The following is a 25,317-nucleotide window of genomic DNA, read 5'->3' on the forward strand; positions in this document are numbered from 1 at the left end:
CTTCTCAAAATAATTCTTATCCTCCTAGGTATAATATGTTCTGGTGATGTCTCTTTCTTTTTTAATGCTAGTGTGACCCATTAAATTGTGGATCATGACCCATGAAAAATTTTGTTTACACTACTTACATGTTTAGTTTTCACCTACTTTTTAAACCTCATTTTTTTTTTCCGAGTGTCCTTCTTATTCATTTTAAATAACCATTCTAGACTTCTAGTTTATTCCTAAATACCAGGATCTTCCCCGTGTCATGGCTTTTGTACATGCTACACTATCTTCTTAATAGATCTTTCTTCCTATTTTTCATAGAACTGACTTCTTTTCATCCTCTAGTTTCAACCTAAATATCTCTTCTTGGAAAGTAACAGCACTTGGTTACTTGATCTAATATGTGCCCTTCCATTTATTATACTTTAATATGCTGTTTTTCTCTTCTATAGGTTTAACAAAATATCCAATGATCTTATTTCCTTTTTTATTTTTGACCACCAACTTCTTACGTTATGTAACCTTTATATGAGTAGAGGTCATGTGCCTTTTTTCCCAGGTGCAGTAAATATTTATTAAAAGAATAAGTACAGAGTAGCCTGAAAGCAATAAAAACATTGTACCAATGTAAGATATTATAATGATTAACATTACTACATTTTATCTTCATAATGAATTTTATGGTATGAAATTTGTAAGATATTTTATTATCTTAATTTGCAGTTTTTCATACCATTGCTTTATTTTGTAGTTGACTAACTTATTGGTGAGAGGATATTCAAAACCTAGGTAGAACACAAAATGCATAATTTAGAGATATTATATATCTGGACTTATGGATAAGACACCTGAAGATAAAGAAAACAGAAAAATTGGTTATAACTAAAATAAATTGACATAATCATTGTAGTGAATAAGCAAGGAGTAAATATTCAGGGTCATGCTTAGCCAAGGTATATGCTGAGGCATGATGGGATGCAACAGCACTAATTTACTGAATTCAATGGATCAGAGTCCTGACATTTACGTAGAGCCTGATAATACCTTCAGCTATGAAGAACATTCTGTCAGCAAGTATGTACGTATCTGTGTGTTTACATTCATTACTGGATACATATGCAGAAAAATGGAAAGATTCCTCTTCTGCTATAGAATAATATGACATAGTATCTTCCTAACAGTCTGTGGCAATCAATAAAGAACAAACAAACAGGCATGTTTCAAAAATGCACAGAATTGCTTGGGAATTTAGTTGTTTCAGGAGCGTACAGTCGGAAATAGTTAGCTGCTTTCAATCTGATATGCCAAAAATCAAGTAATTTTCTTAAACATATGTCTTGGAGATTTCTGGGGGAAATAGTGTGCAAGCAATAACTCTTATGTATTCATTTAGCAGTATGAAAGGCAGCTGATCTTAGGTATCAGAATCATTATTTCTAGTTCCTAAGAAAGAACTGTTTGTTTTTATTCTTGGCACTTCTTTTTTTAAACAAAATTTCTTCAGAATTTATCCAGGAGCTTAGAGCATTTAAAGCTGAAAGGATATTAAGGAATTCATTTTTGCCTGACTCTGGCTCTGGCTCCAAAAAGCCCTCCAGCAACTGAGTTAGTACTTACCTTCTTACTCTTGAAGAGCAATGACTGAGGACATTGCGGTCTGCCTCTGTTACCCAGTCCAGTGTTGAAAAGTCTCCTCTCTTAACACATTGCAAATGTTTAAGTGCCAGATACAAATTCAGTAACAATTTGCGACACTTCATTTACAAATATAATTGTGCCTTTTTCCCCCTGGAAATTACCAATCTTTACCCCTAGGTGTGCTTACACAAGCTTTCTCCTCAGTCCCATGGGTCATGATTGAGTAATGAACATAGTTTATGGATTAGACATACTCTTTAGTGACTTTCACTCTTCTCCTGTTCTTTGCTCATTTTTTAGCTAATGAATCATCTCCAGCTAGGGGGAAGTATGAAAATCAAAGCTCTTTGCTGCAGTATTTTTATGCTGACTTGAGGGCTATAGAGATTTTATATATATCTGTGATGCATTTATTTGTATTGCTGTTGTTCACTGAGAACTAATTATATAAAGGAGTCATGCCCAGAAGATGGCGTGATTTAAACCCCTTGGAATGATGCTCTTATAATAGAACTGCAACTTCTACGATCATAGAACTTCCAAAGTCTTAGTGTGCAATGGTAAATATCCTCCAAAATAGTCTGACCTTTTCTATCTCTCTTTCTTTACCATTGCAAGTACATCTTCTGCAGATCCCATTCTGAGTAAGATAGCAGAGTAGTGGACTTCTGATAAACAGTTAGCAAAGTGTAGTTGTAGTTCACTGGCTCAGTCATGTCCAACTCTTTGTGACCCCTTGGACTGCAGCACGCCAACTTCCCTGTCCTTCACCATCTCCTGGAGCAAACTACTAATATCCATTGAGTCAGTGATGTCATCCAACCATCTTGTCCTCTGTCGTCCCCTTCTCCTCCTGCCTTCAATCTTTCCTAGCATCAGGGTCTTTTCTAATGAGTCAACTCTTTGCATCAGGTGGCCAAAGTATTGGACCTTCAGCATCAGTCCTTCCAATAATATTTAGGGTTGATTTCATTTAGGATTGACTGGTTTGATCTTCTTGCAGTCCAAGGGACTCAAGAGTCTTCTCCAGCACCACAGTTCAAAAGCATGAATTCGTCAATACCCAGCCTTCTTTATGGGCCAGCTTTCACATCCATGTGTGACTACTGGAAAAGCCATAGCTTTGACTATATGGATCTTTGCTGGCAAGGTAATGTCTCTGCTTTTTAATATGCTGTCTAGGTTTGTCATAGCTTTTCCTCCAAGGAGCAAGCGTCTTTTAATTTCATGGTTGCAGTCACCATCTGTAGTGATTTTGGAGCCCAAGAAAATAAAGTCTATCACAGTTTCCATTGTTTCTCCATCTATTTGCCATGAAGTGATGGGACCAGATGCCAGGATCTTAGTATTTTGAATGCTGAGTTGTAACCCAGCTTTTTTATTCTTCTCTTTCACCTTCATCAAGAGGCTCTTTAGTTCCTCTTCACTTTCTGCCATTAGGGTGGTGTCATCTGCAGCTCTGAGGTTATTGATATTTCTCCTGGCAATCTTAATTCCAGCTTGTGCTTCTTCCAGCCCAGCATTTCTCATGATGTACTCTGCATATAAGTTAAATAAGCAGGGTGACAATATACAGCCTTGACGTACTCCTTTCCCAGTTGTGAAGCAGTCCATTGTTCCATGTCTGGCTCTAACTGTTGCTTCTTGACCTGTATACAGATTTCTCAGCAGGCAGGTAAGGTGGTCTGGTATTCCCATCTCTTGAAGAATTTTCCACAGTTTGTTGTGATCCATACTTACCCTAAAGTGAAAGGCTTTAGGGTAGTCAGTGAAGTAGAGTTGATGTTTTTCTGGCACTCTCTTGCTTTTTCTGTGATCAAACAGATGTTGGAAATTTGATCTCTGGTTTATCTGCCTTTTCTAAATCCAGCTTGAACATCTGGAAGTTCTTGGTTTACATACTGTTGAAGTCTCACTTGGAGAATTTTGAGCATTACTTTGCTAGCATGTGAGATGAGTGCAATTGTGCAGTAGTTTGAATATTCTTTGGCATCACCTTTCTTTAGGATTGGAATGAAAACTGACCTTTTCCAGTCCTGTGGCCACTGCTGATTTTTCCAAATTTGCTGGCATATTGAGTGCAGCAATTGAACAGCATCATCTTTTAGCTAAAATATAAGAAACTCTTAAATAGCAATAGAAAGTTTGTATGTTACCTATACCACCTTTTGTGACTGTTCCACAATAGAAATTGATAAATATCATTGACATATTTAAAATTGTAATTCTCTTAATGTGATGAAATGTTTGAGAGAATGGGCTAAGTGCATATTCCAAATCCAGTTTTTTACCAGCTGTGTGCTTTGGATAAAGCTGTTTAATCTATCTAGACTTCCAAGTATTCTCCTTATCTTTGCAAATAGAAATAACAGTACCTATCTCATAAAGTTGTAATGAAGGTTAAGTGAGTTAGTACCTGAAAAGCATATAAGATCATGCCCGTTGCATAGTAAATATTAGCTATTAATAGCTATTATTATATGATTTATTTGGAAAATCAACTTAATACTGGAAAGCATACTTAAGCATTTGTTCAGATTGTGAAAAGGAAAGTTGACACAATTTCCTGCATCTGTCATAGTGTTTATTTCCCTGTATCTATTTGTACATCTTACTTGATTATACTTAAATACCAACATAAGATTGTGTTAAATGCAGCTAAATAGGGTCACTGTCATATTTAGGGGACATAAGATGATCTCATTTGTCTTTTTATCCAAATTTAAAATCAACATGGCTGTTTTATTAAAATAAGTATCAGTTCAGTTCTGTTCAGTCGCTCAGTCGTGTCCGACTCTTTGTGACCCCATGAATCACAGCACGCCAGGCCTCCCTGTCCACCACCAACCCCCGGAGTTCACTCAAACTCATGTCCATCAAGTCGGTGATGCCATCCAGCCATCTCATTCTCTGTCGTCCCCTTCTCCTCCCGCCCCCAATCCTTCCCAGCATCAGAGTCTTTTCCAATGAGTCAGCTCTTCACATGAGGTGGCCAAAGTACTGGAGTTTCAGCTTTAGCATCAGTCCTTCCAATGAACACCCAGGATTCATCTCCTTTAGAATGGACTGGTTGGATCTCCTTGCAGTCCAAGGGACTCTCAAGAGTCTTCTCCAGCACCACAGTTCAAAAGCATCAATTCTTCGGCGATCAGCTTTCTTCACAGTCCATCTCTCACATCCATACATGACCACTGGAAAAACCATAGCCTTGACTAGATGGACCTTGGTTGACAAAGTAATGTCTCTGCTTTTTAATATACTGAAAGAAATACATAAATGAGATTTCCAGTTGAAAAATACAGCAGTATTGAGAAGAAATGTGTATATTAAATGATACTTTTCTATGTGTAAAAAAACAAACAAACAAAAAAAAAACATTCTCTATGGAGTTGTTTCTGTCATCATCCCAAACTAAAATTTATACCTGGATCTGTGGTGGTTTTTTCTGGAAAGCAGTAACTTTACCCAGTATTGAATACTTTTAAATTTTACTGAAATTTGCATTAGAAATTGCAATATAAATGTAATTTGTAATGGGTTAAATGACCTATTTTAAATAATACAGAAAAATCTTGAAACAGTTTAGCCCAATTACTCATGCTTTAACAAAATAGCAAAAAAAGAATGTATGTTTTAGAAATTTATGAAAGTGATCATTATGCCAAATATACTTTTAAATAGAGTCACATTTTATATGTTGATTAGTGAGCCCACTATGTAGCAATAGTTATGTTAAGTGTTGCGAGTACAGATGGGAATAAAACATAATTTCATGGGAGTATGGCTCAGAGGTTAAAGCGTCTGCCTCCAATGCGGGAGACCCAGGTTCGATACCTGGGTCGGGAAGATCCCCTGGAGAAGGAAATGGTAACCCACTCCAGTATTCTTGCCTGGAGAATCCCATGGACGGAGAAGCCTGGTAGGCTACAGTCCACGGGGTCGCAAAGAGTCGGACACGACTGAGCGACTGAACGGAACGGAACGGATGAAGAATTAAGGAAATTAACAGTGCATTGAGAGTTATATTTCAGGTATCTGCAATGTGTTAGGAAAGTATGGAGAGCAAAACGTAACAGTCCTGTAAGGAGTGGCCATAGAATACAAGGGGTGCAGAGGAGTAATTCTGAGATAAGGCGATGCTTGAACTGAGAGTTTAAGGGTGATTTAGGCAATGGAAGAGAGTTGAAGACATGTAAAGGCCTTCCAGACAGGGGAAACCCTACACAATATAGCAGGGAGGCAAGAGAAGATAGTTCATTACAGGAGATTAGTATCAAGGTCAGTGTGGTGTGAGCAACGAAATCGTTTGAAGACATGGCTGGTACCCAATCTGGAGATTGTCCGGCATCGGCCCTGAGAAGACAGGTGTCAAGGGTTGTGAATTTCTTCCCAAGGCAAGAGAGAATCACAGAAAGGTTTTTAAGAAAAGCTTAATTTTCATATTTTCCATTTAGAAATAGTCCCCTGGCATCAAAGTTGAAGATAGATTGGAAGAGAACCAAATAGAGGAAGGAAAACTAGTTAAAAGGCAGTTTTAATGGAGAATATTATGACTTAAGGGACCCCTGATAGCTCAGTTGGTAAAGAATCTGCCTGCAATGCAGGACACTGGTTGGATTTCTGGGTTGGGAAGATCCGCTGGAGAAGGAATAGGCTACCCACTCCAATATTCTTGGGCTTCCCTGGTGGCTCAGCTGGTAAAGAACTGCCTGCAATGCAGGAGATCTGGGTTTGATCCCTGGGTTGGGAAGATCCCCTGGAGAAGGGAAAGGCTACCACTCCAGTATTCTGGTCTAGAGAATTCCATGGACTGTATAGTCCATGGGGTCACAAAGAATTGGGCACGACTGAGAGACTTTCATTTCACTTTACTCACTCATTATGAGTTAAGGCAGTGAGTACAAGAATGGAAAGGAGAATTGGAGAATTGTTTCAGAGGTAACATTGGTAGGACTGATGTCAATCTGAGCAAGAAAAGTATGCGTGCACTCAGTCACATCCGCCTCTTTACAACCGCATAGACTGCAGCCTGCCAGGCTACTCAGTCCATACTTTTTTTTTTTTTAAAGCAAGAATACTGGAGTGGGTTGTCATTTCCTCCTCCAGGGAGTTTTTCCGACCCAGGAATAGAACCTGCATCTCCTCGCCTCCTACAGTGACAGGCAGATTCTTTTACACTGAGCAAACTAGGAAGTCCTGAGCAAGAAGAGTTAGCAGTAGTTTCCAAAGCTGAGTGTTGTGGTGCTGCCCTCTGCTGAGAGGGGGGAATATAGGAAAAAGAGCTGCTGCTACTGCTACTGCTGCTAAGTCACAATTCTTTTCTCTCCGAGGAAAAAGAGAAGGAGAGAAAAGAATTCCCTTTTAGGTATACCTTCACTTTTACGTAGGAGACCTCTCAAATATCAGGGGTTCCCTGGCAGAGATACTTAAGTGACTCTCAGAAATCTAAATTTAAACTCTTAAAGTATAACCTAGTGTGCTGCAGTTCATGGCGTCACAAAGATTCAGATACAACTTAGAAACTAAACAACAACAACAGATGTAAAATTAGAAAGTGAAGAAAGTGGAGGTAAAAACTTATGAGCATGAATATGGTCATGTAGTGTATGATCAAAGTGTATGGTCTGAATAAAAGTGAGAAAAGATAAGAGCTAAAATTGGAGACCTCAGAAATTACTATTTAATATGCCAAAAGAATGGAGCCTCCACAAGATTCTTAAAACACTGTGGTTAAAAAAATTAAAAGGTGAAAGAGAAATGCCATAGAAACTAATGAACAAGAAAGATTAAAACAGAAAGACCTTGCATATACATAGAAATGTCCACAGACATCTACACTGAATTGTCAGTGCTGGCTTACTCTGAGATGTAGTGTTGAAGAGAATGACCAAAAATACTAGAAATTTTAATTTGATGTTTGAATTTTTAAAAAGAAAAGTATTTTACACCTTCCTACTATTTTTGAAACTTCTTGAGAGCCTACACTAATTGCAAAATAAAAACAAGTCATGTTAAAATGTACGATATAGTCAATTGAAAATTAAAAATAAATTCATCAAACAAGCTGCTTAATCAGAACAGGGCAAGGAAGGAAAGGGCAACATGGCATAGTCAACAACATTGTACTGCAGATAAGTCAGGAAAGATGAGGACTGACAGCAGCCTTTTAGCTTGGTATTTAGACGAGGTCACAAGTGACCTTATTAAAAGCATTTTCAATGAAAGGCTAAGGGCAGAAGCTTGACTGTTGTTGGGAAGCAGAAAATGAGGACATGAGGTGGCATAGTCATCTCATTGAGGAGAAACTTGAGTGTAAAGAAGAAAGAGTTAGGGATTTAGGGAACATGCTTTGTTCAAGATCCTGCCTAGTGGTTAGAAAGAGATTCATGCAAGCTACCTTAGTCATGGAGGTTTTCTGCAAGTCACCAGCAGTGTGAAGTAGTTTGGGGAGCTGACTAGTCAACCTCTAGTCATTCCAGATCCCAGCTTTCCTAAAACTGGGATTTGCAGGAAGTTTTATAAGAAATTTAAGAAGTTACACAGCAGGATTTCTTGAAGGGACAAGATCTGAGCTTATTTATACACTTGAGGTAGGCCCCAGTAGTGACAAAAACTCTTATCTGTGCAGAAAAGTGTTGAGGTACTTATAAATAAATGTACCTTTAATTTGGAAAGTAAGCCCAGCTATTTCTGGGAATGAAGTTTCACACAAAATACAAAACTCACCATGTCCCAAAGGCTAAGCTGATATATTTTAAACATATATATTCACCCTGGGAAAACAATAAGATGATATACATAAATTTATTTCTTTTCTTCTTCTAAAGCCGAACAACAACTTATCCTTACACAGAAACACAGATGTACAGCCAAAACACTGGAGGGAATTACTTTGATACTCAAGGGAGCTCTGCACAGGTGACTACCGTGGTCTCGTCCCACAGTATGGTGGGCACCGGTGGGATTCAGATGGGCGTCACCGGAGGACAACTCATCAGCAGCTCTGGAGGAACCTATCTGATTGGCAATTCAATGGAGAATTCTGGACACTCGGTGACACATACCACTCGGGCTTCCCCAGCGACAGTAAGTGTCTTAAGTTTTTATTTGTTCAATTCAGCTTCTTGGTGGCCTCTTTCATACACTTTTCTCTTTAGAGAGAAAAAAAAAATCAAAACACTGGGCTGGGGCAAGAATGTGTTGAGAAGTTTTAGCATGTAACTTTTTCTAATGTATGTTAAAATCTGTACTTACAGAGTAAAATTAGACATGCTTACCCATATGTGAAGTTATTTTGCATTGAACCAGAGGGACACTTTGGGAAGCACTGACAAAGGCCATCTAGACAGTGATTTTCACAGTGGAAAAGGGAAGTACTTGCCACTTATCAAGGCCTTAGGAAACCTGGGAAAATGGGGAGGATGAGTCCTTTGCCACTTTCATTTTCATTCCAGTGAAAAACATTTAATAGATTGGCTCTGATCACAGGTGTGAGCAAATAATAACTTAGGAACACAAATACATATTTGAGTTTTCAAGTTTCTAAAATTTAATAAATATGTTTATTTGACACAAGATATTTTAATGTGCTAAAATGCTATGATAGAAATAGTAATAAAAACTTGTGCAGTTTTTGATGTCCTCAAACTCTGTAACCTGGTCTTTCCTTTTTACTTCAGCTAAGCATAGGGAGAAATATCATTTAGAACCACCTAGCTAAAGTAGAAGTGGAATTGATCTTACAGTTGTTTCATATAAAAGGGGCCTGGAAATTTGACTTAAGTGCATGTACCCCTTTTCTGTACTCCTACCATATAATTTGTTCTTATAATGAAATAGAAACAAATAGAAAATAATTATGTGAGAGGCTTTACATTTTTCACTTTGTGGATTTTCTTCATGATATAATATATACTTGGTAAGTATTTTCTATATATATTTTCTGTTTGTAATGATTACCATGTATTCATACCTTCATCATTTAGTATCTTGCATCATTTAGTATCTTTTCCCTAATCTTTAACACCTTTTATTTTTAATTAACTCTTGCCTACTAACATCAGAATAGATAACTAGCTGTTCCATTTTTTTCTTTGTATTTTTGAAGCATTTCTAATATCCATTTCCCTCTTGCTTTTAATAACACTAAGTACGGCATTTCTAAACCTTTCAGTAACATTGGTATATTTATGTAGATTAGAAACTAAATCATAGATTCTCTTGACCTCAGTTCTCCTGCCAGTGAAATAAGGGATTAGTTAGACTAAACTATTTCCTAATTTCTTTTCAGCTTTAAAATCATATTTACAAAGGAATTCTAAAATATTTTGGATGTAAAATAACTGTATATTTACCATAAAAGGAAAGGCGATAGATTAGGTGCCAGTATTTTATAATGCTTCTCATGAAGGTCACCCAGACAGTATTTTCAGTGGAAAGGGAAGTACTTGCCACTTTCGAAGGCCTTAGGAAATCTGGGAAAGTGGAGAGGAAGAGTCCCTTTCCCACTTTGATTTCATCCACCTCTCTCAGGCTGGCTTATCACCACTCCAACCCCAACCCGCTCCTGCTTGCCTTCACATTGATTTCAAGCTATCTGTTCAACATGCTCATGAGTTGGATATAGGTTTACTAAATTTGCTAGTGCTATCACTACTGAGATAACTAAGGTGATTATTTCAGGTCATGTGTATACAGGTACAGATTTTAACAGGGTAAATTCTATAGCTTGATTTTTTTTCTTTCTTTCCTATATAGAGTGTAAAAAGTGGCATGACTCCTTAAGTTATCCATTACACAAATATAGTGCAATTTTTGTTATATTAATTGGTAAATTAAACTAACACAAAATAATTGACTTATACCAACTAGAAATAGGGGAAAACTATTTAAAAAAAAACAAACCATCAATTCCTAGTATCAGTTGCACATATTAATTTACACTTTTTAAAAGGCATTAATATTTAAGCTTTTGTTAAGGGTGGTTTTTGTTTGTTTTCATTTTTACAAGAAAACTTCCTTTTTAGCAAAAGGAGTTTAAATGTTACCTAAAGAAATAATTTTTACATAGAAAAATCATTAGGTGCCCTCACTGAAAGCACACATAGTAGTGGCATATGATAGATATGTATTAACTAAATATACATCTGTTAGTATTATTGTGTTACCTTGCATTTACTACCACCATTTATATGTGATTTAGACCCCCTGTCAGTCATGCTGAAGGTCTTCATCTGCTCCATTCACCGTAGGCGGTGATTCTGTGCACAATTTCATCTCTGTTCTTTCCTATAATAAAGTGAACAAAGTTTAAGTGCCATGACACCTATTTAACATTTCACTGGCAACCCACTCCAGTACTCTTGCCTGGAAAATTCCATGGATGGAGGAGTCTAGTCCATGGGGTCGCTAAGATTCGGACACGACTGAGCAACTTCACTTTCCCTTTTCCCTTTCATGCATTGGATAAGGAAATGGCAACCCACCCCAGTGTTCTTGCCTGGAGAATCCCAGGGACGGGGGAGCCTGGTGGGCTGCCGTCTATGGGATCGCACAGAGTCGGACACAACTGAAGTGACTTAGCAGCAGCCCATCCTTCTCTTGCCAGATGCTAGAAAATTTGTGCAGTATAGTTGCTTAGACTACTAAAACTCTATAGAGTTTTTTGTAGATGTCGTGTCATTAGAAGGGATTTGCTTACTTATGTACCTTTTTCATTCCCTATAGAACCATACAGAGAATGTCTGTGAGCATAGTCTTTAACAACTTACTGGTCAAGACACAAGCCATTTCTTTCCAGACACTGAGCCAAACTGTACCATATAAGTTCAGGTTTTCTGACTGTTCTTTAGTGTTCAAGCTATCACCTATAACAAGCCTGATGCAACTAAATGTGTAGGAATGGCCTCTACTGTGGCCAGAATTCCTGAAGGGAAATGGTCAATTGGGCTATTCCTTAACAGCCTATAATAAATGGAATAAATCGTTAATTCAGTTGATGTGAAACTAATTAAGTCTGAGGACTTAGGAATAGCACAGACCTAGTACTTCAACTCAGTTCCTGGTTAGAAAGGTTTCCTGCTCCAGTTCTTAGAATAATTGCCTTGGTTCTCTCTTACCTTTGACCTCTGTCTAGATAGAAATACTTTCATTTAAATTAATTAGGAATAATTTTCTGCCACAAAAAGGTTTACTCCATTGTGCAAACCAACTTTTCAGGATAAACCAATAAAAAGAGGTCATGATTTGAAATTGAAGCCACTACTAAGAAAAATAAATGGTTAGCACTTGAGATATTTTCTTACCTAATCTAATAGTCGATGTAAAACCATCTTTCTTATACTACAAGAATCTCTACATTAATGGAGAATTTATATTTGAGCATATATTTACTTTAGTTTTATAACCGTAAGTGAAAAATATTTTACATAAACATGTTTTAGTGTTTTATTTTTCCTATGCATTGTAAAATGTTTCAATTATCAAGGTACATAGAAATTTCAGAATTTTTAGAAAGTTAATGATGGTAAAATGTTAAATTTGATGAATGTAGTATGGTACAAACTACCAATATTCAGATTTGGTCAAAATACTTTTTCTCCTTTTACTTACTGTATTCTTTTATTTGGTCAATGGAGTCCATTTATGTAACATTAAATATGTATATATATTTAGTTATTTAAATATAAGTATAAACTTACATTTAAAAGGTATCTCCTGCTGATAGTATTAGATAAGAATTTTTCAAAAGATTAAGTAACATTTTTCTTGGGACATCACTGGATATGACTTCAGCTAAGTTACTACTTGAATACATGTTTTACATTTCATTTAATTAATGCTAGGGATCTATTTATTGTTAACATTTTGGGAGAACGTGGACATTAGGTAGAAGAGTTGACTGCTGTCATATCTCAACTCATTATGCTTTGATCGTCTTCTAAATACATCTCCCTAGGGTTTCCTTATGTGTCTTTAATTTTAGACACTATTTTTCATATAACAATATTTTTTTACAATTTTGAACCAGAACACATTTTGCACTTGAAGATCAAAAATTTGTGATTGTAGTTAGTGATATTTTTATACTCATCACAACATAGTTTATCTTATATGAAACTATACAATAATTAGCAATTTGCTGTAAGAAGCTTTATTTACTCATTCCTCCATAAAATAACATTTGTATTCTTATAATTAGATGGTTATTTATGGAGTTGTTTTTTCTTCTTGATAAGGGAACTAACTGAATAAGATTACATTAATCATTTTTGAAACTGCTATGAAAGCTAATTTTCTACTTTTCTGTACATAACATTTAGTAATTATATATGTTAAATGACTCTTGCTAAAATTAGATCCCACCAAAGGCACAAGGTAAATGTATCAAAACTAGTATTGGTCGTATCTCTACCTATTTTGATTAATGTAAAATATTGTATTTTCAGTTGTTTGGAGGAAAATTTGAATGTCCATCTATGGCTACTTAAGTAAAAGTTTGAGCTATCTTATGTAATGTATAGAAAGTTAAGAATTCATTCAAGAATTTTAATGCTTTTATTTCTTTATCCTTGGATTTACACATTTGTGGATATGGTATGTGAGAATGCTTTTTCTAGGAAGATGAATACATTTTGTTATTGTTTAGTCACTAAGTCATGTCCAACTCTTCTGCAGCTCTGTGGACTCGCCCACCAGGCTTCTCTGTCCATGGGGTTTCTCAGGCAAGAACATAGAGAAAGTGCTTCACAAGATAGTACTTCATAAAATGACTTTATTTTCTTATTTTTTACTGGAGTGGTACCAATGGCTATTTCTTTTAAAGTTTTTATTTATTTTTATGAATAAGTTATACATTCTTAAGTTGCACAATTCAAAAGATAAAAGAAAATGCTTAATGCATTGACTCTCTCACTCGTTTCTCAGTTCTTCTCCTATGAGGCAGTCACAGTTACCAAGTTCTTTTGAGTATCACTCTAGAGATACCTTCTGAATGTATAAGCAGAATGTCTCTCTCTTTCCTGCTCATTAAATTTTTTTACAAGTGGTAACAAAAATAAAACATCTTGCTTTTTTTTTTTCCCCCACTGCAGTATGTGTCAGAGAGCTTTTTTTTTATTTTATCAGTACTTGTAGGGCTTCTTTATATATAAGGGGAAAAGGCTATGTTAGAAGGAGCTGTACTGCCCATAATTCTTACCAAACGGTAAAAAATGTTAAAATAATGTTGGATTACTTGTTATAACTATACAGGGATAGAAAAGTAACATAATCACATGAGATGACAACGTGTTTAATTGTCATATATATAGATATGCTTGGAAGAAATGTTTTGTTAGAAATGTGATGTTATACTTAAATCACAGTTATTTTACATTTTGCATATTATAGAAATAATAAATTTCTATTTTAAATAATTTTCTTATAGCCTCAATGATTTAAAAATGAAAAGCAAAACTACTTTTTCCACTTATTTTGGCAAAAGTATGTATGTCCATTATAATCTTCATATTTTCTGTTTTCCTATGTCCTGTTTTCCCTAGGCCAACCTGAGGTCTCAAATAAAACTCCTCTGAACGAGTACCATGAATCTTCTGCTTTCTGCACTAAATCCTGAATAGACTGAAGGTTCTGGGAACTTATTTTCAAAGCGCTTAATTAAATGGACTTTGAGTGACTTGTAGTCTCCATTGCTTTATCTATATTCCATTCAGCTGTCAGTCAGTTTCACACTGCTCCAGCCTTGAAGCTGATAAAAGCTAGAGGCAGTAATTTTATGGTTAAGGTTGTAAGACATTCCACCCCTAGAAATCTTGATAAAGTAGAAGGTTAAGACAAAATGATGGGGCCTTCAGCCACTCCTTAGCATAGCTGATGGAGTCCTCCTGAATTTCTAAAGCAAAACAGAATGTGTTATTTTAATTTTTAGCTATTTCATACTGAAACAGCATTTCAGAACCCCAGGTATGTTGCAACATGCCAGAAATGGCTAGATTTTATTTCAGCCAAAATCTAGATTAGGAGTGTTTAGTGATGTCTGTAAATTCTGATTATAAATATAGAAGTTAACTATGTTCCAGGCGACCTGTTGCATAACTTTCACTTGGTCCTTATATTTCTAAATCAAATTGCAAGCTAATTTACTAGTTTGAAACTACTATAGATTTTGATGGAAAAAAATCACTGATGTTTCATTTGTGGAAACTGTGTGATCCAGATAAAATATAAAATGTATTGCTAGCAAATTTAAATATACTGTCATCTGTGAGTTACATATGAGTCAGCTTTAGACCCATAAAATTTTAATACTGCCTGTTCCACTGGTCCATGTCTTTTAATTTAATGAGGCTAAAGATCACATGATGCCTATGACCAAATGTCAGTTCTCAAATGAGAGGGAATTTCTCCGTGTTCCCGTGTTCATGATTCATACTCCAAAAGCATGTGATTTGGCTAACACTTTCTCGGCAAGCATAACTACAGTTGTATTTATTGGCCATGGAATTATTTGGTTTCTTTTAAAATCTAGATTTAAAAAAATATAACTGTTGGTGCCCCAAAATTTTTATGGGTTAGGGATTTTGTAAACTAACTGTAGAATATTAAAGTAACTCAACTCATTTATTTTAACTTTACCCACTATTTAAGTTTTAGTAACTTTTCTCATCCCCTTATGAGAAAAGAAGATGTTATTTATTAATTGTGCTTTCAAAATTATAGGAAAGAGGCGGTTAGACAGGAGAAGGAAATATAAAATTAGAAAGGGGGTAAAGAGGTCAGAATTTGTAGATATGACTGTATACTTGATAAAAAATCAGAGAATCAAATGAAAATCTGTAACAGATAATAGGAGAATTTAGTAATGTGACTTAGTACAAAATTTATATACAGAGAAATCCATAGCTTTTATAGATCCAAATGACAGTAGTTAGAAAATAAGCAAAGACATCGTTTATAATAAACTTACCAAGCAGTAAGTTAATAATATATGTGCAAGATCCAGCTGCTGAATAAAACTTTTTAAAGTTCCTCAGGGACACAAAAGGAAGCTTGAGTAATTGAAGAAGAAGTTTCACTATCAAATATTTTGAATCTCTGTAAATTAACTTAAAAATTTTTAATATGATACCAATCAAGATACCAGTAGGTTTTTTCTTTTCTAAGAAAGACTTCTTGAATAAATAAACCTACCTACAATAATAGTGAAAAGTTGTGTAAAAAGAAAACTAATGATGAATGACATGGGATACAAATGGCCATACAAGTTATTCAAATGTACATAAAATTAATATTTAAAACAATTATCTGCGCACATGAATAGACTAGGCCAGTAATAGACTAAAAATCATAAAGAGGCCAAATGCATTTAGGAATATAAAAATGGCATTGCCTATAGGTAGAAAAACGATGAACTATTGATAAATGATGTTTGGGACAACTGAACAACTATTTTTAAGAGAAAATTAGATTGGTTCCATACATTACTCCAAATATAAAAATTAATTTCACTTGGAAGGAAAAATATTTTTGTTATCATTCTCTTATAATGGGGAAACAGGATATAAAATTTAGATCCTACAAAAAATACATTGGTGTGATCAGCTCCATAAAAGTAAAAACATTCCATGTGAAAGAAACTACCACAAAAAAAGGCAGCAGTGAAACAACATCAAGTTTTGAAACATTATATTCAAAGCATGAATTCATTTAATATACAGACCACTCTTAGAAATCCTTCAGAAAAAAAAGACCAAAAATGAAGAAAGCATTTGAAGAAGCAGTCTACTGAAAAGGAAATGAAAAATAAACTACAAAGAGATACTATTTTTTCTCTCTCACATAGGCAACACTAAAAAGTTAGTAAACCTTGGCAAAGGCATAAGGAAATAGGCAGTTCCATTGTTCTTAAGAAACTATATTGGTATAGGATTGGTGAGCAAAAGGAAATTTTAATCAAGATTAAAAATATACATGTCTATTGACTCAGAGTACTTCTAGGAATTTAATCCACTGGTGATACTCTTACATATGTGAAATGCTGCATAAACAACTATATACATTAGAGTTATTTGTATTAGAAAAAGATTGGAAGAAGTCTAATTGTCCATCAGCAGAGAAATATATATTTTTCCATTTGTCCATTCAGTGGGATTTTATACAGTCATTAAAAAGAGTGAGGCAATGTGTATGTGTATGTATGTGTGTAAATAGACATGGAAAGATCCCCAAATATATTGTTAGATGAAAAAACAAGTAGTGTGTATATGTGTGCATGCGTGTGTACATTGAATAGAAACATACTTTTTTCTGTGAAAGAAAGAAAGTGTTAGTCGTTCACTCACATCCGAGTCTTCATGACCTCATGGACTGTAGCCAGGCTCCTCTGTCCATGGGATTTCCCAGACAAAAATGTTGGAGTGGGTTGCCATTTCCTTCTCCAGGGAATTTTCCCAACCCAGGGATCAAACCCAGATCTCCTGCATTGCAGGCGGATTCTTTACCGCCTGAGCCACCAGGGAAGCCCCATACATTCCTATATGCTTATATAAGTACAAAGATATCTCTACAGAATGCATGAGGGAAAAAGGGCGAGAGGCATATGAATATATTTTTAATTAAAAAGTGATTTATTATTTTTAAAAAACTCAGGCAAGCTCTTAATGATTATAAAATGTATCTACCCAAATGCATGTAACTGCAACAACCTTTTCTTTTACTTTATGCCCAGTAAAGGATTGTCTACAAGGTATCATGGTTCAAATTAAACCTTGATCCTTGGTTTTAGAAAACATCCTCTTTTTATTAGACTGTAGAAAGTTTAGTATATTAAAAAGCAGAGACATTATTTTGCCAACAAAGGTCCGTCTAGTCAAGGCTATGGTTTTTCCAGTGGTCATGTATGGATGTGAGAGTTGGACTGTGAAGAAAGCTGATCGCCAAAGAATTGATGCTTTTGAACTGTGGTGTTGGAGAAGACTCTTGAGAGTCCCTTGGACTGCAAGGAGATCCAACCAGTCCATTCTAAAGGAGATCAATCGTGGGTGTTCACTGGAAGGACTGATGCTAAAGCTGAAACTCCAATACTTTGGCCACCTCATGCGACGAGTTGACTCACTGGAAAAGACTCTGATGCTGGGAAAGGTTGTGGGCAGGAGAAGAAGGGGACGACCGAGAATGAGATGGCTGGATGGCATCACTGACTCTGTGGACATGAGTTTGAGTGAACTCCGGGAGTTGGTAGTGGACAGGGAGGCCTGGCGTGCTGTGATTCATGGGGTCGCGGAGAGTCGGACACGACTGAGCGACTGAACTGAACTGAACTGAGAAAGTTTAGAGAATAAAAACTTGCATTAAATTTAGTAAAGATTTATAGAACCATTCTTACTATTCAGTATTTTGGAGTGAAGGTGAACATTTGGTATTTTCACCATTCATGTACTCAGAGTCTGGATTGTTCTCTTTAATCCCTAACTCTCTCAGACATTTTTTGAGCAATCACTATTGACCAGGCACTGTGCTTCTATGGATGTAAAGGTTTACAGTATGGGTAATAGAGCTAATTTCATCACTGAAAGGTACCTAATACTCCAAGGCAAAAAATGGAAATCCACAAAGAACCCCAAACTTCTTTCAAGTGGTTAGCTTTCATTTTCTTTCTCATCACATTATTTTTAAAATCACAAATGTTAATATGTTGTAAATTAATTTTAGATTCACCAAAATTCTGCTTATCTTCTGATTATGTTACTAATATAAATTGCAAAATATCTAAAGGTTGGGTAAGATTGGCTAGCAAGAGAATGAAAGAGAGGCAAAAATTCAAATAATACTTAAGAAACACCCCTTATATAGAGTTAGCCAGGGCCATTGTAGGAATACCTGTTACCACCTTACTTATTCTCCCTAAAGTGTTAATTGCAGTCTAACCCTGGCAAAGAAAAAGATTTGATCTTGTTTAGTAGAAGTTTCAAGTTTCAGTCCCTCAGTCGTGTCTGACTCTTGGCGACCCCATGGATTGCAACACACCAGGTTTCCCTGTCCTTCATCAACTCCCGGAGCCTTTTCAAACTCATGTTCATCAAGTCGGTGATGCCATCCAACAATCTCATCCTCTATAATCTCCTTCTCCTCCTGCCTTCAATCTTTCCCAGCATCAGGTCTTTTCCAATGAATCAGCTCTTCGTGTCAGGTGGACGAAGTATTAGAGTTTCAGCTTCAGCATCAGTCCTTCCAATGAATATTCAGGACTGCTTTCCTTTGGGATTGACTGATTTAATCTTCTTACAGTCCAAGGGACTGTCAAGAGTCTTCTCCAACACCACAGTTCAAAAGCATGAATTCTTTGGTGCTCACCTTTCTTTATAGTTCAACTCTCACATCCATATGACCACTGGAAAACCCATAGCTTTGACTAGATGGACCTTTGTTGGCAAAGTAATGTCTCTGCTTTTTAATATGCTGTCTAGGTTGGTCATAGCTTTTCTTCCAAGAGGTGAGCATCTTTTAATTTCATGGCTGCAGTCGTGTTTCCACTGTTTCCCCATCTATTGGCCCTGAAGTGATGGGACCGGATGCCATGATCTTAGTTTTCTGAATGTTGAGTTTTAAGCCAACTTTTTTCACTCTCCTCTTTCACTTTCATTGAGAGATATGTTTAGTACAGTGTTCCTCAAACTTGAATGTACATTATGTTTGGAGCATTGATTAAATGCATTGCCAGGCCCCACCCTCAAGCCTTTTGATTGAGTGTGGAGAAGGACCTAAGATTTGCATTTCTTGTAAGCACCTGGTGATTCTGATAATGCCAGAATTACACTTTGAGAAAACCTCTGTGTTAATGATTATATGAACTAAACATAAACTGAAAATGTTCATAGTACTCAGAATAGTCTGCAAAAGGCAGATTTGAAATCTTAAATACAAATTTGGCCTTAAATCCTATCACCTAATCCTAACCCAGCAGATTCCTGAAGGGTGATTGTAATCCCTAGAGTTTATACAGTTGATATCTTAAAATTAATTTTATATTCATGCACCAGTAACACCAGTCTCACAGAGCCCTGGTGAGGGTGGAGGGATGTGGACTTTACAGAATAATCAATGGAGAATGCAATGGCACCCCACTCTAGTACTCTTGCCTGGGGAATCCCATGGACGGGGGAGCCTGGTAGGCTGCAGTCCATGATGTCGCTAAGAGTTGGACACGACTGAGCGACTTCACTTTCACTTTTCACTTTCATGCATTGGAGAAGGAGATGGCAACCCACTCCAGTGTTCTTGCCTGGAGAATCCCAGGGACGGGGGAGCCTGGTGCGCTGCCATCTATGGGGTCACACAGAGTCGGCCACGACTGAAGTGATTTAGCAGGAGCAGCAGCAGCAATGGAAGCCCAAAACAGCATTGGTTTCAGTTTACCTAGTTAAACCAAATGTTCTCAGAACACATTCAGTTCATGCAAGTATCTTCTCTAGATGTCTTTTTTTTCCTTATCTGTATTTCAAAATAGCTTGAGGGAATACAAAATTGCCAAAACTTCAGGTTGAAAGCAAAACAAAATAAAAATTTTAGATGTCATAAAATTATAACTGAGTAAAAAAATTTTCATATAGTTAAACATTTGCAAGATCTAAGACTTCTTTTCTCTAAATGCTTAATGTATAAGATTAAGATATTGTCTTAGCTACTTCTGGTTCAAGAGATGAAAAGCAAAACTGGTTAGGTGTGTTTTCTGGGCATTTTAAATTTTTTTAAGAGTTAAAAGAAGAACCAGCCCTGAATCTTTCAGTTAAACTTTTCTTTAATGTTGCTATGGAGTAATATATTCACATGTTGATTTCTATATCGGTTGAATGTACAACTTACAGAGTAGTATCATATTCACAACTTTAGCCTCAGTGAGCTGTTTCTGTCTGCATTGCAGGGATTCATGGGCCCAAGAGACACTTGTAGATCCTTAGAAGGGATCCAGTTACTAGAAGGGACTAACTGTTCACGCAGAGCATTCAAAGTTTTGGGGCCACAATCTACGGTGAAAATACCTTTACCTTGTGACCTTTTACTACTCATACACATACATACATGCATACATTCATGAGTACACACTTGTATGCACACGCATATGACTATTATATACATAATATACATTCATATACAGAGGACTGAAGCCAAAGTTATGCATATTGTGTGTCAGGATATTTGAGTATTTTTCTACTCTATTTGATTTCTTTAATGTTTAAAAAATGCTGGTCAGGGTAGTTGATTTCATAACCTACTAATGGGTTACACCTTACTTTCTGAAAAGTGCTGCTTTGGAAAAACTGAGGAAGAGATCAAAGCATCAGCAACACATATGAGCAGCCAGGACACAGTTTTCATTCTTCTTTAAAAAATTTATTTATTTTTAATTGGAGGATGATTACTTTACAATACTGTGTTGGTTTCTGCCATACATCAACATGAATCAGCACAGGTATACATATGTCTCCTCCTTCTTGAACTCCCACCCACCTCCCATCCCATCTTACCCCTCTAGGTTGTCATGGAGCACTGAATTTGAGCTCCCTTCTTTTTGTTGTTTTTTCATTATTATTGTTTTGCATTTCTAACACATGTTCAGATAATTCTAACAAGCTTCTAGGACCACACTTGGAAAACACCTGTGTTGTGATTATATAAACCAAATGCAGAGTGAATGGGTTTTTTCCTTTGTGCTCTTGGTTTGAAAGTCCCCTGCCATCCAATACACACTAACACACCAGGAGGTGGTCCTTTCTAACAGGTATAAGGGTAGTTGTCACATGGCTCATGTCAGCGATCACAGGTACTTTTTCTAAACAAGCCACCAAGTAGAAAGATTTGTATCTTGCTGTGCTGTGCTTAGTCGCTAAATCATGTACAACTCTTTGCGACCCCATGGACGGTAGCCCAGCAGGCTCCTCTGTCCTTGGGGATTCTCCAGGCAAGAATACTGGTGTGGATTGCCATGCCCTCCTCCAGGGGACCTTCCCAAGCCAGGGATCGAGCCTAAATGTGCAATCCCACATTGCAGGCAGATTATTTACCTTCTGAGCCACAAGGGAAGCCCAAGAATACTGGAGTGAGTACCCTATCCCTTTTTCCAGGTCTCTTCCTAACCCAGGAATCAAACCAGGGTACCCTGCATTGCAGGTGGATTCTTTACCAGCTGAGCTACCAGGGAAACCCATTTGTATCTTCAGTTCAGTTCAGTCGCTCAGTCGTTTCCGACTCTTTGCGACCCCATGAATCACAGCATGCCAGGCCTCCCTGTCCATCACCAACTCCCGGAGTTCACTCAAACTCATGTCCATAGAGTCGGTGATGCCATCCAGCCATCTCATTCTCTGTCGTCCCCTTCTTCTCCCGCCCCCAATCCTTCCCAGCATCAGAGTCTTTTCCAGTGAGTCAACTCATCGCATGATTTGGCCAAATATTGGAGTTTCATCTTTAGCATCAGTCCTTCCAATGAACACCCAGGATTATCTTACTTGATCTCAAATTCAAACAAAATGTAAAGTCAAGAGTTCAGGAGAAAAATTATCCCAAAGGAAATTTCCAGTCTTAAGTGTATTCTCTTCATTGGGTTTCTCTGACGAATTTACTTTTCTTTTACAAGGAAACAAAAATGATGTTTCTCTAAAAAATGTTAACTTGTGAGGTTAACAAAATAACCTATATTAATAAGAAAATGCAATCATTACATAACTATTTTATGTAAGTAAAATTAACTATCATTCAGAACTTTTTGTTGCTTTGTAACTTGATCACTTTGAAATCATTTTCAAGCAGTGCTTATTAATCATATTCAAGCCCTTTCTATTAGAAAATGAATATTGTTAATAGCAAATCATTTAGCAAATTTTAATCTTACAAGCCACTCCTCAGAAGATATTTTGTTAAAAACAGTGATACTTCCACTTGATTAATGTTCATGTTGTATTTGTATAAAATGGAAATTATGTTGAATGTAGAGTGATAAATCTTGGATTCCAGTCTCCAGGTGTATAAATACCTATATAATCCCAGAGACACTCAGTTTTCTGATCTGTGAAAAAGAGATAATATTGCTTGCCTTTGCTGTTTCACAAAGTTGCTGTGGAGATCAAATGAGATTTAATCTAAAAAGTTTTTATAAATCATAAAACTGTGGAATTATAGTGGTAGTTGAATATATCAATCTTGACCTTTAGTCTTTAAAAAAGATTAAAAAGCATTTCACAATCACTAGAATAGGCCTTGACCTATAGACAGTGAATAAGTTGATATTATTCTTTTTCCTTCTGTTAATGGCACGTAATTGAATGGTCGATATTTACATTAAGACAAAGTTCTAACTGTCCACATATATGATATTCTATTTGGGCCATGGAATAGATGCCCATAATATGTATATAAATCACATGTACAGGGGAGCCTCTTTTTGGCCCTGTGCAGCTCCTGCAAAAAGATTCAGCATCTCTCAGTTTGAGGTCAACCTTCCTGTTCCTTTTCACTGAAGGTGATTGACATTCCCCAACATTGATGCATCCTGATGTTTGAAATAAGATTAGCTCTAAAACAAGTGTTTCCAGAATTACTTAAATAACTCTCTCTCTTAGAAGTAATGGTGATGACAAAATTAATGTCAACAATAAATAAAAGACTCAATACCTCTCCAAGTTTCTCTGCATTTGAACCTGAGATTTACCTTTATGACAGCATCAACTGCCCCTAAATGAAGCCTGTGCTCCAGCCAGTTTTGACTACTTGTACCTGAAGTAAGTGTGAGTGGCATCAATTTTACTGATGATGTTGTGGAGTAAAGAGCTGAGGGTAAAGGGTCACACACTGCAGAGTCCCTCAGAGCCCCTCTGCACCACCTGTCCTCCCCAGTCTGCCCATCATCTGCCAATGAACGTTCCCTTCCACTCTGCACAGGTCCCAGTCTCCTCAAATCTCTCAACCCTCCAGTAGAGCACTTAAAGCCTGATGATAGCTCTGCAAAACAAGACCCCATCCTGTGATAAGGATTCTCCTGCGTGAAAAGGCAACAGGGAACCATAAATACCAATTATAAATAACGATGGGGAATTATAAATAATAGGGAAAATGCTTTTTTCTTGTTACATTTTTCTCTTTAAAAGTATTTGCTGCTTTAGTAAAAGTACAATATTGATCTCTTTGAGCTCTGGGAGAGAGAATACAAACACTGTATTTACTGGACCTCAGCCAGCATTTGACCCCTCTCCAGTGCTCTCTCATCCTCTTTTCTTAAGGTTTTGGTGTGACTTTTAAGTCCTTATCATGACACTGATTCTTGGATGAATATCTTACTAGCCTCAAGTTACCCTGGGTGCTTGGAGACTCTCCACCTGTCCTTTGATTCTAACAAGGCAACATTAGCATTTCAGTGATTGGAAAAGTCTGTAGCCTGATCTCCAAGTCACATTCTTAGTATGGAGAACCTTTTGCCCAAATGAGGGAAGCCCTGATATTCTGTCTTTTGAGAATTCAGTGTTTGGTTGTGGGAACTGAGTCATACCTGTATTTACTTTAATTCTCCAGTTCCTAACTGGTGACACAAGCCCAGACATTGTTTTGTCATAGCAACTGGTGTTACCTTCCTCTCTTTCTTCACCCAAATTAAGCTTCACTCAGAGCAAAACTCATGGGTGTCCATGCTGATGAAGTTTGGGTTTCCTTGAATAGTCTTCACTGTAAAATATTCACAGCAAATGCTCAAACCAGATCGTTAGAATTATGCTCTGTAGTGCTTTGTCATGCAGCACACTGCAAAGAGGTCTTCTATTTTCCTGCTGTTGTGTGGTCAGGGAGAAACCTAGCCTATGCATGTAGGAAGCTTTCCACATTTCCTGAATTCTGACTCTTCAGACTTTGCCAGGCATTCTGTTGGGGTAGCACCTGAGGTTGGTCATCCCACACTTGTAACTCCTATGGCTGGAAAAATGTTCATTGATGTCTATCATTTTTCTGGCCCAGAGGCTGGTCAGTCCTCTAATATTTCAATGATGTGTCTAAACACAGTGTGAAATCCTCTTTTCCAGTTTCTGAAAGTTTCCACAGTAGTACTGGAGCAAGGGTTTCTCTCTGACTGATAACCACCCTCAGAGTAGATTCCGAATTCTCATAGGAATCCTGTTTTAGCTGCTGGATCTGGAGGGTTTTAATTCACCCCAAGTATTAACATATTACTAAGTATCTTTTTTAATCTTCCAGAAAAGACTTATGTTTCTAAGAATTCGTGTGCCCATTGTGGCTGGAATGTATATCAGTTTCTTACCTGCTCTTTCACACAGGGAGTTTTAAGTCTCACCCACTCCAGTAATCACAGTTAATGCTCTATAGGCCGAACATCTCAAATAGAGCATCCCACCATTTGATCTAAGAGTAGTTGCCATAGCTTCTTATCTGATTATGAGGCAATAGTTCAGGATCACCATGGACCAGTCTAAACTCCAAAGCAACACATATCCTAGCGTTAGATAATCGTGGAGAGGACGTGTGTACTATTAGGCACTCAGTCCTAGGATGGTTTAGAGACACAACTGGGCTATAATATACCTTAGTTCAGAGAACTTATTTCTCCAAAAAAAGGAAAGAAAACAAGCTAAGCTATAGTCCAAAGCTTAATTAGTTTAGGGAAGAAATGGAAAATGTTTGTTTACTGCACTCAAT

General features: G+C 36.8%; 1 protein-coding gene across 6 annotated transcripts in view; it reads left to right on the forward strand.

The window, feature by feature from the left end:
* Nucleotides 1–25,317, forward strand: part of RFX3 (regulatory factor X3) — a 327,736-nt gene that overhangs the window by 210,283 nt on the left and 92,136 nt on the right. For 5 of the 6 annotated variants that reach the window (XM_055428303.2, XM_055428302.2, XM_088837912.1 and 2 more), the window contains one exon: nucleotides 8,454–8,712. In XM_055428303.2, the coding sequence (XP_055284278.1) occupies nucleotides 8,454–8,712 (259 nt within the window). The remainder of the gene's footprint in view (nucleotides 1–8,453; nucleotides 8,713–25,317) is intronic. The other variant, XM_055428307.2, reaches the window with a different exon arrangement.

Source organism: Moschus berezovskii, chromosome 7 (genome assembly GCF_049115385.1).
Source record: "Moschus berezovskii isolate FMDL1 chromosome 7, NW_MosBer_1.0, whole genome shotgun sequence".
NCBI classification, from domain to species: domain Eukaryota; kingdom Metazoa; phylum Chordata; class Mammalia; order Artiodactyla; family Moschidae; genus Moschus; species Moschus berezovskii.